We start from the raw sequence: 13,311 nt of genomic DNA, 5'->3' as shown, positions 1-13,311 counted from the left end.
ACAGAAAAAAAATAGAACAGGGAAAGTGGCAAGAACCTAGTTAACAGAGTTGGATAATACCTACAACGTATGTCGTGTAATGTTTGTTTTTACAGTTTGATGCAAATACTGTAGCGAACTATATTGGGCAGTGTTTTTTCCAAATACCTTTCTCATTCATTACCTTTCGAATGAGTTGCAGTAAGTTTCTTTTGTCACTTGTTTGGTTTATAGAGAGCTGTGCCTCCATGCTATTCTCTCTGGCACAGATCCATCCAACCAAACGTGTCGACATCATAATGAAAGTGAAAGAAAGAAGAAGCCGGATTAACAAGACTACAGTGTCGGCTGTTCAGTTATAGGTTCAACACGTCTTCAGTGGGAGACGTCGTGGTGTCCATGTAGAGGAGCGTGTCAGGTGAGTTTTAACATGGTATGATCGTTACAGTCTGTGTGACATGCCTTAAAGCTCGGCGTGTTGTCATACACGGTGTGTAGCTTACAGTTTAGTGGAGAGGGAACAGATGTGTAACATACATATTTTCACGTTAAGTTAACCTACATATCATTGTATACTTTAACTTTTCTGTATTATTATGTTACCTTTTTAGATCTCTGAAATGCAGTTGCCTAGCTACTTCCTGTATCATTGTATTGGTCAGGCGCTACAGTCAGCATACAGCATTAGCATATCCACTCGGCGGCTTCAGTGGAGTTTTCGCTCGCAGTTTGTGCTCAACTATAAGTGATCCATATGTATCCTGTACCACACGACTAAATAGTTTGGGCACTTGAAACCCTTAAGGAAATTTTAAAGTGGTGGCGTTATGACAGCGCTTCCCCTTTTGCATATATTCATTTAGCGGACGCTTTTATCCAAAGCGACTTACTATACATTTCAGAGGCCCTCTGAGCAACTATTGCTCAGGGACACAATGGTAGAATGGTAGTCACAGTGGGGGATTGAACCCGGGTCTCTCGCATGTGTCTTGTCCATTGCGCAATCACCACCTCAAAACATAGCGCAATAAAGACTAAACGTCGCATTGATATACATGCGATATTTCCATATACACCGCAGCAGCGTTAAACGTAATTGATAGGTGTAATCTGTCAAATTGCTGTTAGTTTTGTTGGTTGATCTGAGCATGCGCTTGTAGACATGCGCCAAACCTGTTGATTCAACCCGAGCACATACTTTCTAACACTCAACAACGAAACAGAAAAAAGAAAGAAATTTTCAATGAGTAAAGAAAAAAGAGAAAGCGTAAGGGAAGAGAAAGCATGCCATCAAGCAGCTGCGTTTATTGCTATGGCCACACGTTATGAAAAGGTCATAACAATCAAATGAAAGTGAAAGTCTGGGTGATCTGAAATAATAACCAGTACTAGTGGAATGCTGATATAATATTTTGCATAGATGTGCGTAGAGAAGGCTTGCAGACACACCATGATGCAAGCAAACTGCAACATTACTGACATGGAAGGCAGCATAATAAAAGAGCAAATAAAGTGCACAAGTACTGTAGCAAAGTGCAAATTTTGCATAAAGTGCAAAACACTCTGACTTCAGACGAAGGCAATTCAACTAGCTAGTACACATCCTGACTGAAGGAGTTTAAATGACATATGCAAGGGGTGGATAGGCTCCTGAGTGATGATGAGTGTGTTTTTATCTGTCTGTGTGGTTGAAGAGTTTTGGCAGAAGTTACACAATGATATAATGTTGAAAGCGAGGACTGATTCACTTGCTGACGTGTTTAAACAGCTGTTTAAACCTCTTTTTCTGACTTAAAATGCTCACATTTCCTTAGCAGGAAGATGGGTTGCTTTCTTGTACACACAGTGTGAATGGCTGAAAAAAGTAATGAGACTGTCTTTATTTGATGTCAAGGTTTCTGAAGGCCCTGACCCTTTCTCTCACCTCCCCTTTCACATTCTGGGGTCCAAAAAGTGACCGGTGTTAACAACTTGTGCCCGCCAACATGCCAGCCGTGGTCAATATAGCAAGTGATATTATCTCATCACAGATGAATTGGTCATGTATTTTCGCTGATAAGTAACAAGAAATTGAATGGACCAGTGGCAGAATTGATTTGACCAGGTACATATCTTGGTTACTATTCTTCTAAAATACAAATATGCAAGGGAGCTTTATTAGAAATGTTGGAGGTATCCTTGTATGTCATACTCCTGTCTCTCCATTTATAATGATCTTAAAAAATTTATTTTACTACAATCAATATATGGTTAGTGGATTTTTAAAGTGTCAAATGCCAGTAGTGCTGGAGCGATAGTATCAATTGTCAACTTTCCCCTACATCATAGGCACTAAGCAGTAAGAGCTGCAGTGGAAAAAGGGCCATTGGAATGTTCAGACAGGAAGTGGACAGTAGGGCCAGGCCACCAGGGTTCTGTTATCCGTGTTGTTTTATGGAGAACTGAAATATGAAAGAACAAATCCCGTGTGACCACTGAGTTTAAAACAATATTACTGGAGTTATAACCACTTCCAATCAGGTTCTGCGGCCTGTCCCACATGACAGCTTGTATCCATAGCTCCAGGGTTGGACTGACCTGTAGTCTCAGTTGGTGGTTAATCAGGATGTGCTGTTTATGTACTGTATAGATTTCTTTGGGTTGCATCCTGGCGTGGTAGTGTGGGAGTGCAGATGTTTTGGTCGCCTTTGCCAAGAGATTTAGACATGCCTCCGCCACTACACAGCTGCAGTGGATAAATTATCGGACTGGGACAGCACTTGTGTTCAAAATATGCTTGTATTGTTGCTTGTCTTCTTTCCCTTTGTGACCGATTGTCCAGAATGTAGGTTGTAAATGAACTTCATATGTGTGCAGTTTAGTAATTTTAAGGAAATCCAAATATCGCCCACAATCACATGGGGTGCTGTCCGTGCCCTTCTGTGTTGGCGTGGTAAATGACCTTTTCAAATCTCTAGGGAAAGCTTTGTCCTTAATGATACCAATTCATGACGTAACAGGGCACAGTTGGGACTGTGATGTATGCTTCTCATATGTTATTGACCAAACAACTAATCAGTTCATCAAGAAAATAATCAACAAATTAATCAACAATAAAAATAATCATTAGTTGCAGCCCTAGTGGGAGATAACACATCCAAATAAATAAACTAAAGTGAGAGCAACAATTTACAAGAAGGCAGTGGAGTGTGACAATAATACCAACAGTAGTACAGTGATTGCACAGATACAACAGTGTAACCAGGGATGCATGCAGACACAAATAGGTAAAACACAGACAAGCTAAGGTTTCATTGCAGGAACAGAGAGACAGAACGAGCAGTTCAGCTTTTAAACGCAAGCTGAGGTGAACCTCCTCTTGACTTACAATCAATGACTCGAAGTCTTTCTGGAAAGAAATTACAAACTACAGAGAAGCAGCTGAGAGAGCATATGGGTCATCACAGGTAATTTCAAATGGTATGAAAAGTTGACTTTAGTAGACTTTCTCTTTCAGTATGACTCCTTGTCAAATGCGTGGGATAAAGTGACATTCCAAGTATTAAGAAAACAAAAACACTTAGCCGGTCAAACAGGTTTCTGCCATTTACAAAATTGAAGAACTTACATATGTTTAGACTCATTAGAGACTGTTTACCATTCTATGTTATTCTTTTGCATTAGTTATTGTGCAGCTTCATGGTCTCAGTTAGCACCTATAATCGCCAACCTTCTTAAGGTAATATATGACCAGTGACAGTGAACAGAATCATTTCAAATCCAAGGTGAAACAGATGTGCAAAGGTGATCAGTCAAGTAGTAATGGCTAATCGTATATCTTAACTTAAGATCTGGCTTATCTTTTCTGATTTTGTATTTCTATTTTTGTATGTTGTGTTTTTTTTAAAAGAAGCCCCTCAAGGGACAATCGTTACAAATGAGCTTAGGCTGTAAAAAGCTATGTGGAACATGTTTATTATTGACTACCTAATGCTAATGCATTTATTCCTATTAAAATAAACACAAAATGAACACACACACACACACACACACACACACACACACACACACACACACACACACACACAGAACATTGAATTCTCTGGAGACCCTACTTCCTTTTAATGTCCGGCTCAGCTGCAGTCACTGGAGAAAGGATGTCTCTTGGTAAAAACTGTGTCTGAGATCATTGTTTCACACCTTTCACAATACAGCAGAATACAGATGGATAAGATAAACATATTTGTTTTTAGACTAATAGAAAGCTGTTTTAATGTGCACACACTACAGTACTTATTTTTAACGTTAGTGTCTTACTTTAGCCTGCTAGGATTTTACAGAGCATAATCTGAAACTATTGATTATTTTGAATCTGTCGATTATTATTATTTTCCTGATTAATTGATGTAAAATGTAAAAATCACCAGTCAGTGTTTCCCATAGCCCAAGATGGCATCCTCCAATGTCTTGTTTTGTCCACAACCCAAATATATTCAGTTAACTGTCATAGAGGAGTTAAGAAACCAGAAAATATTCACATTTAAGAAGCTGGAATCAGATAATTTTGAATCGATGAAACGATTGTCAAAATAGTTGATTTAATAGTTAACAACTAATCTATAATCCTTTGCAGCTCTAATAATCTTTAAGACATTTAATACAAAAATAAAATGGAACATTGAATAACAACTGTGATATCTTTGAGAACTGCAAACAAACAAACAAACAAACAAAAGCATACATGCATGAAAAGTCTACATGGTTTTCACCCATGTTAGGCAACTGAAGTCAAGTTACAAAAAGAACAGAAGTGAGAAGAGAGACCTAGTTATAGAGATCAGATTATGAGATTATTTCCAATTGCTTGAGGGAATAAGGAAACAAAAAGATATCACAAGCGTTCGGCGGTCAGCACAAGCTAAGCCACTGACGGCTGTACGTGAAAGAAAATCAGTCCATGGTGACACAACAAGAACCATTTTGTTCAAAGTAAATTCAAATTAACTTTTAAATTATTTAAGTATCAATTTGAGAATTGGGATCATCTCCATGCAAGGTCTACTTTGCAGTTACTCTAAAAGCTTTCTGTGTTTTGAAAGAAATTATTTCACCTTCAGTTTAGAACAGACCAAGTCATGTTGATGCTAGATGATGAGCTACAAATGTTCAAATTAAAATAGTTCGTTCACTAATTGGTGTCATTGGTCATGGTCCAATGAAAATGAGTGCTTTCAAACACTCAGCTAAATAACAAGTTAAACCTTTGACATGTGAAAACAACATTATTTCCTTGTAAAGCTTATACTCTCGCTCTATTTTTGTGCAGGCATACAATGCAGTGTTTGCCCCAGGAAATGGTTTAGCCAAAGTGGTCTGCAACTTGTTGAGTTGTAATCAGTGTAGTTAATGATAATAATAACCACGCTGTGTGAAATATTTCCACTACTCTTTCCCCCTGAAGGTTAATGTTTGATATCCTTGTTTTGGATGATGTCAGTGGAGGGGGTCTTTGTTCCATGTGAGGTGGCTGGCCTACACTATAACACACTGCAGGAAACAGTTTTGCGCCAGTATATGTGGCATTTTCCCCCTGTGTCAGTTTCATGTTTTGCTGACTTGCCACAGCAGGGGGCACACTTACATTTTGCTGCCAAGATTGATCACTTTTGGCTAAAGTCTGCTGCTTGCCTGCTCAAACCAGATCAACATGTGCGTGACTCACAGGACATCTGTTGCTATATTGTCATCGCTTTCATTGTTGGAGGCAAACAAACCTTCCTCAAGTCACATAAACCCCTTTTATACATATTTACTTCACTAAGTAGGCTTTTGTAATTGCATATAAAAAATCAGTTAGTTACAGGACAAAAAAAAATTAGTTCTTTACAGCATCTGTCATCCACAACAGATGAAGGCCTCTGATGATTCCACACATACAGTTATCTGAGGGCAGCAGTTAAGGGTTCCATCTACAGTCCCTGATTTGAGTGATATTGCAAAGCCACCAAGATATACATCAGATCCACTGGTAACTTAAGTAATCTTGTGCAGCCAGCACAACAGTTACAAAACATGTCCAAGTCTTCTTTGAAATGAGTCAGGCATAAGCACCACATTCTTAATGGCCATTAAGGTGGACATCTTGCTGTCTCATGACATAGAGCAGAAATATGTCTGTTATAATACAATTTTGGTGGTAAGATTTTGTGGTGGTGTGCCTAGAGAGTTTGTTATAAAACAGGTAGTTGCCAGTTTATACAATGAAAAAAACACAAGAATTATTTAGGAAATGTATGTATAAAAATATACAACCTGCAAAACACCAGATGACATATTTAATATAACTTTTATTTTGTTTATTGCAGCAAAGGTGTTAATGGTTAATAACACACTGACCTCTAATGCATGATAATAAAGCCCCAGGTGGTGCTGTACACCTCTGGCCACAAATATACCAAAAGCTCACTTGACTGAACATTGCACCCTGCGGTTTGATTCATAGAAATAGATCCCCCATGAGTTAAAATATGTGTATTTAATTCCCACATGAAGAATTTTTTCTTTTAACTATCATTTCAGGTAAATTAACATGGCCTCCATTGGTATCCTCTTCTTTATTTTGACTGTCATCATTATCAGTTCAGGAAATGCAGGTAAGTTTTACCATAATCTGAGAGGAAGCATGAGATGCTGCTTGCTCCTGGTGTATCTTCTCATCCATTAAAAAAACATATTTTCTTCTACAGGTTTCATAAATGTAAAATGCAAGCCTGAAAGCAAGGGACAGTTTGGACAGCAGTCCCTGCTGGAGTGTGTTATTCTGACCGGGAAAGAAGTAACCGAAGCAAAAGTCCGGGTGGTCATTTGGAAGAAAGGTGACAAGACAGTGCTGCTTTTACACAACGGGAAAACTACGCCAGAGCCAGGTTACTCGTTTGCTGAACCATCTTGGAACGAGAGCAACATGAACGTGTCTCTGCTCATCACCAACACTGCTGTGGACCACGAGGGAGATTATAAATGTGAGGTCATAACAGACAGTGGTGATGACTCCAGTGAAACCACACTTAGAGTCACAGGTGAGAGCCTTCAGCCATGGTCGACCACTGAAACATTTTGCCACAGACAGACGACCCTGAACACACACAAACACAATCCCTACAAACTCGTTTCATAACTACATGATGAGTAAAGTTGTGTCCGAGAACATTTATACATTCTAGTTACACAAAAAAAATGGACTTGCTGAAAGATTTAACTGTAGCATGATGGAATGAAGATTGTTTAGAGATCGGGGGACTTTCTTGGCTTCTCAGATTGGTATTTTCCCAAAGCGGTATCAGCTGTCTCTCTGTGTTTCTATACTTACTTTCTGTTTCATTCTGACATTCATTCTGTAATCACATCCACAAATACTTGTGGTGGTAGCAAGTTTCTTAATTTTTTTGTCTTGCTAGCCACATATTATCCTTCATAGTACTTGTCAAATATCATGGTCAGCAAATCATTGTGTCGTACTTTATTGCTGTCATTTGATTGATTGTCATGGGGTAGTGTTCACGTTTGTTTTCTATTTTCTCTTTGCAGCCAAATACAGCATACCTACTATACAATCCACGCCTGTGAAAATGACTTTCAATACAGACGGTGCCCTGACATGTGAGTCTGGTGGTGGCTACCCAAAAGGTCAACTTCGGTGGTTTGATGTGGACAACAAAGAGTGGACAGTGAGCTCTAAAATGGAGGCGAACCTGACAGAAAACGGTCTGTTTCACCTCTCGAGCAAGCTGAGTTTGCTGCGAGGGTCGATTTTCTCCAAGTACACCTGCGTAGTGTTCAACGCCAGTGGAGGCAAAGAGTTTGAGGCCACATATGAACTGCCACCAGGTATATGTTGTTGTACAACCTTTTGTTAGGCCTTATGGCTTAATCCTGCTTGAATGAAATGTCATACAGTCATTTCCATTAAAGTTAAGTCATCCTTTGCCTGAAATTTGAAGCAACACGGATGTTACTACAGTTACATAAGCACAGCTTTGTTAGGGAATGCTCACCAAAGAGGAACTTGAACCACATGCACTACAGCCAACTGTAGTGCATGTTTCTTGTTGGGTAGTGAGAAATTGTAAAGGGCTGGATTTTCACGACAGAAACCAAAGGGTGAAAACAAAAGTCTTAAGGAGCTTGTAGGGTATGAAAAAAAGAAAACATTGTGTTAACACTGAATCACAAAAGAACAGGAACTTGTTATGAAGACATTGCAGAAAAATTTGAGGTTTTGTACACTGCCATCAATTTGTTCCCCCACATACTGTAGCTAAAGTATGTATGTTTTATCTATGACTACCACCGTGTGTGTTGTAGTTGTTTTGTTACACAGCTAACTGAACAGCCAGGCTGCGACATATCTCTAAATCTGACCCAGTATCTCTTACCTGATAAGACCAGGTAACGCTTCTGTAGAACTACACAATTTATTCTCATTGATAGAAAAACTCATCAACTGGTTCACATGGAAACTTCGCAATCACGCCAGACTAGCTGAGCTGTTATCTATGTTTTCCACAAAAGGTAATTTATTATCAGGTGATCGGTATGTTTAGTTGAACCATCTGTGACACTGTTGAAACACCAGTGCCGCCTGCCATTTTGTTTCTTGTTTACATTCTGCTTGGTCCTCAAGGCTAGTTTATTAACTCAGGGCTGATGTCCTGACAAAGTGAAAGTAGGTTGCAAAAAATGGCAAGGGAGGATGAGTACCATTTATTCTTTACCAAAAAAACTGGTGTGTTAGAGGGGGAACTTTCACTCTTTTTGGTCACAACTTGAAGTATTAGAACATTAAATCTGTATTATTCAATTTGATTTTTTTCAGATCCGGAAAAGTCAGAAGGGTTTCCTACAGCCTCCAAAATAGTTGCTCCTCTGGTGGTCATTGGATCACTGATCACAGGATTGCTGATGGCACTGCTGTTGTACAGAAGGCGATCTCAACGTGAGTACCCACACAAGCCCTCATCTGGCTTTTGGTCAATATGAACAAATAAGCATTGAGTATTAACACAAAAAAGTTGCAAGAAAGATGAACAGGTTTTGCAAGTTTGATGTAGTACTTCCTGCTTCTTAGAAAAGAACAAGACTTCATCACCTTCACCACTTTTAAACTACACCTACGCAGCCATCACATGATAACATATCATTTGCTTAACAAACATCCAAGCTTTTGGGCAGCAGCGCTGAACTCTTTTTTTGTTTGGAAGGGATGTAGTCACAGTCTTTAATGGCACAGGTGCCCATATATGATTTTAGACAGACTTGAAACATTTTGAACCTATCCTTTAACCTGTGGTAAACAGTCGTCAGTAGTGACTTGCAGTCTTACTGATTACTATGACTTACAATAAAAGTTTATCGTGAAATGAATTTCCAAATGTGAGATTTCGAGACTGGCAGTTCTCATTTGTTGTGTGGGATTTCATCATTGGCTTTCTGTGAACAATAACGAGCTAAAAGGTAATTAACATACAATGGATGAAGGCAGATAGCAAACCTGGCAAGTGGCCATGCTATTCATGATGGGAAAGTACAAGCTTTTTTACTGTTAGGATGGACTAAGCAGTTTCCATTAGTCTAAAACAGAGGAGTGAAAGCACTTTCCATTGTTAGACAGTAGTCTACAATATGTCTGACAAAGATTGGTGAAGTAAGCAGTAGATATCTGAGTGTGGACTCAAAAAATGTTGTTTTCATTCATTTATCATTTTCTTTACAGAAGCCCGGAGGCCCTCTGCAGCACCCCTTATGAGTACGTCCAGATTTGGACATACTATTGCTGCTGTCTTTGTGCTTTTCTAATTCAGCATGATGGGCTAACATTCGGTGTCTCTTTGGTTTAAATAAAGGTTCTGTCCATTGTCTTTTCTGTCTGTCAGGAAGTTTTAGCTTCCTGCAAAACTAAATATCTGCTACAGACTTGCTTAATGAGTGGTGTTTGAATATGTATTTTAATTTAGCTGGGTAAAGTCCTTCTTTAACACTTTCGCTTTGTTTCATTTATTTTATTTTGTTTTATTTTTCCTTTTTTTTTTACCGATGAAAATAGTAGTTAACTTATCAGTCTGTGATCTCAGAGACTACATATTTTGAGACAAGATGAAACAAAAGTCACTCACCACAATTTATGGTCTCATTCCAAGCCTGTTCGAGCATGTACTCCTGCCCTGTTATGAACCTTGTTCATGAATTCAGTTGGAGCACATGTTGATCACTGACCAAAATACTTTACTGTCCCTGCACTAACTGGGTACCAAAACATTTAATCTGCTCACTGGGTTTCCTCAGACTTTAAAGATGTAGTCTTTTTCATAAAGTGAAATGTACTACACTGGACATTGATGGTTTTTTGCATGGCTTGTGGGAAAACTGGGCTCAGGTACTTATCACTAGTTTTTGACTTGTGTTTTGGACACCTCTGGGGATCTGCTTATCCTTGCGTGTCTTGAATATGGTGACTATGGTTTTACGCCCACCAATTGTAACCCACAGTAAAATCTTTTATTTGTTCCAGGTGGCCATCAAGAGGTCTGTACACACGAGTTAGATGTTGAGGAAGGTATGTCAAAATTACAGTAGTTGTACTTGTTAAGTTGTGTCAAATGCACTCTAAAAGATCTAATTAAGACTTTGATATTAAATTTTTTTTTTCCAGGAAGTGATCAGGAGACAAAGTACCAAGACAGGCTGGCCTGAGGTAATTATAATACTCCAAGCAAACAATTGAGGAGATCACTTTCACCTCCATTTCATTATGTGCATATTGGCGGTCTACATGACAATGTCAGCTATCTAAAAGCTCTCTCACTCTCTCTCTGTAGGAGATACTGTGTGTCACGTGTATGTGCCAACTTACCAGAAACTTCTGAAATCAACACTTCCTCGTTTGCTAAATTCCGCTCTTTAACTGCACTTTTCCTTCTGCATACAGCGGTGTATATAACCAGGAATAACTTGATTTACTGTGGTCTATCAGAGGAAGTGTGAACGCTTCATTCACCTAAGCTTACTAAGTAAACACCCTTAAATCAAGTGTAAATCTAAAAGATTGAAGATATTGACTGATTTTGAATCAGTGACAGCTAAAAGCCAGGGAGTCGTATTCAGGTTCCGGTGACCTTAAGGCTCTGACAACCACATTGGAAGCAGTATGTAACATTATCAAAAACCCAATTGTGTCTTTATTTAGTCCACACAGTAACTGTTAGCCTAGGCAGCTTGGCATAAGTGGCCTTCCTTATCACTTCCTTTTTTCATATTATGTCAGCATTATAAGGAAAATGTAAAATCCTATTGTTGGGATATGGACAGGGAGTTTTGTATGTACAGTGTGTTTGTCTGACTGTCTCCATGTGTGTATACCAGGGAAATGTAGCTATTTGCTCCGATGTAAGCTTTGTGAAGGTGTTAAAAAAACAGCATTTGACATTGTTTTTCTTACTGTCAACAAATCCCATGAAAAGACTAAAAGCAGCAATGCACTAGTCTATCTCAGTCCTTTTTGACAGTCCTAACCTGTCTGTGGAACTGTGTTACTGTAGTTTAATCATCATAACAATAAAAATAATAATGAAAGAGCTTCAAATATTCCCTTTTAGCAAACAATACTCAGACAGGAGTAAAAAGTTTATCTGTTTTCAGTCAGATGATTAGGCATTTGTTGTGCTAGTAAGTATTTGTAGCACCAGGTAGGATTGACTCAAAATAAACACAATAAACACATTGGTCACTAAAATGATATGAGATGAGATGCGTTAGAATCTGTCTGCAGTGGTGGAATGTAACTAAGTACATTTACTCAAGTACTGTACTTGTTAGTTGAGGTATTTTATACTTCTACTCCACTACATTTTAGAGGTAAATATTGTGCTTTTTACTTGGCTACATTTATCTGACAGCTTTAGTTACTTTTAAATTTAAATTTATTTTTGAATATTTTAGAATATTAGAACTTTTGGGCAAAACAAGCTATGTGAAAGGGCTTACTTTGGGCTCGGGGTAATTGTGATTTCTCAATATTTTTGATTTAATAGAGAAAATAATCAGCATATTAATCCATAATGAATGATCATAAATGCACGCGTAATAATAATCTAGTGATATAATATATAATAGCACATTACCACCCCCACCCCACTGTCCTGAAAACATGCCACCCCCACAAATTTCATATCCTTTTTATAACCACCAAGAAAGTTCACTAGATAGATGCTGGTTGCACTTCCATGTCACACATGATTTTCCCGTGTCACTTGCTTGCTATTGCAAAATAGTATGTGGTAAAAATCAGATACAAATGTTTGTGTTCCTCTGCGTACCGTGACAGACTGTGTTTATGTAACTGTTGGCACCAGTATGCATCTTCATTGCCAAAGCAACACTTATATCTTCACCATCTCAGACAGGTTTTTTTGTTTCATGCTCATCTGATACCAGCTTTCAGAGAAATGGATGCCCATATTTTCAGGCTTCAGGGATCTTTTTTTTTTCTTTTTTTTCTGAGAGACACTTTGTAAGTTCCTTTTTAACAAAATATCCTGTACTCCTCTGTACTTAAAAGCTTTGTCCTGATACCACCCATGCAGGTAGGAGTGTTGGAACAAAAACAACCTTATCAGCTGATAAAGTATATGATTAATCTTGGTTACTGGGTTAATCACTTACTTTTTGGATAAAGAGAAACAACCTCAATATAAAGGCTGTTAAAATTTAATTTTAAAATGTATTCTGGGAATATAATAACCACAAACTAAATAAAAGTTATGCGTGTGAACACACTTTTGTAGATGCTGTTTATAAATCTGTGAAAATTGTAATTCTGTGTGTGAATTTATGTTGTTGACTGAGTTCATATATCAGGTCTAAATTAAACCTGTCACTGGATGTCACAAAGTTGAGACATTTTAATTGCTTTGAACTTAAATACTGTGATATGTGATTTTTAAAATTCAATAAAGCAGTTTGAATTTTAAAACAGAACCATGTGAATTATAACTTGTTATTATTGTATTTGCAGCACACTTATATTTCACTCATTTGAGTTCTTGTTAAGGGATATTGATAGTGCAAATATCTAGACATGATCAAATTGACTGTTATCAATTATTCTTCTTTTCATCCACAAACCCATTAAAAAGCTTCAGGATTCTTGTTGTTCGACACAGACATATCCAGATACAGTAACAGATGCTTTGTTACTGATTAATGGTGAGCAATGGTTATCTGTGATACTTTCAAACCTTTTTTAAAAAAGCCATTGAATCTGGATGAAGTGTCGTATCACAATTTCTGCTATTCTGT

The 13,311-nt window shown here is 38.1% G+C and overlaps 1 protein-coding gene across 2 annotated transcripts; it reads left to right on the top strand.

The window, feature by feature from the left end:
• The first annotated feature begins 250 nt into the window (after positions 1-250).
• zgc:174863 (uncharacterized protein LOC100136852 homolog) lies at positions 251-12,990 on the top strand. Of its 2 annotated transcripts, XM_038713767.1 has the most exons (9): positions 251-397; positions 6,538-6,611; positions 6,705-7,037; positions 7,546-7,845; positions 8,834-8,953; positions 9,731-9,763; positions 10,526-10,570; positions 10,667-10,708; positions 10,833-12,990. In XM_038713767.1, exons 2-8 carry the CDS (start codon positions 6,548-6,550, stop codon positions 10,705-10,707), a joined length of 936 nt encoding a protein of 311 aa, XP_038569695.1. In that variant the 5' UTR covers positions 251-397; positions 6,538-6,547; the 3' UTR covers position 10,708; positions 10,833-12,990. The 2 variants fall into 2 exon arrangements, with proteins under 2 accessions (XP_038569695.1, XP_038569696.1); XM_038713768.1 differs by lacking the exon at positions 9,731-9,763.
• Positions 12,991-13,311: the final 321 nt, after the last annotated feature.

Source organism: Micropterus salmoides, unplaced genomic scaffold (assembly GCF_014851395.1).
Source record: "Micropterus salmoides isolate LMB-PRFRI ecotype aquatic unplaced genomic scaffold, ASM1485139v1 Ms_hic_scaffold_12, whole genome shotgun sequence".
NCBI lineage: Eukaryota > Metazoa > Chordata > Actinopteri > Centrarchiformes > Centrarchidae > Micropterus > Micropterus salmoides.
The sequence above is the reverse complement of the archived record's forward strand: the minus strand, read 5'-3'. Positions and strand labels throughout refer to the sequence as shown.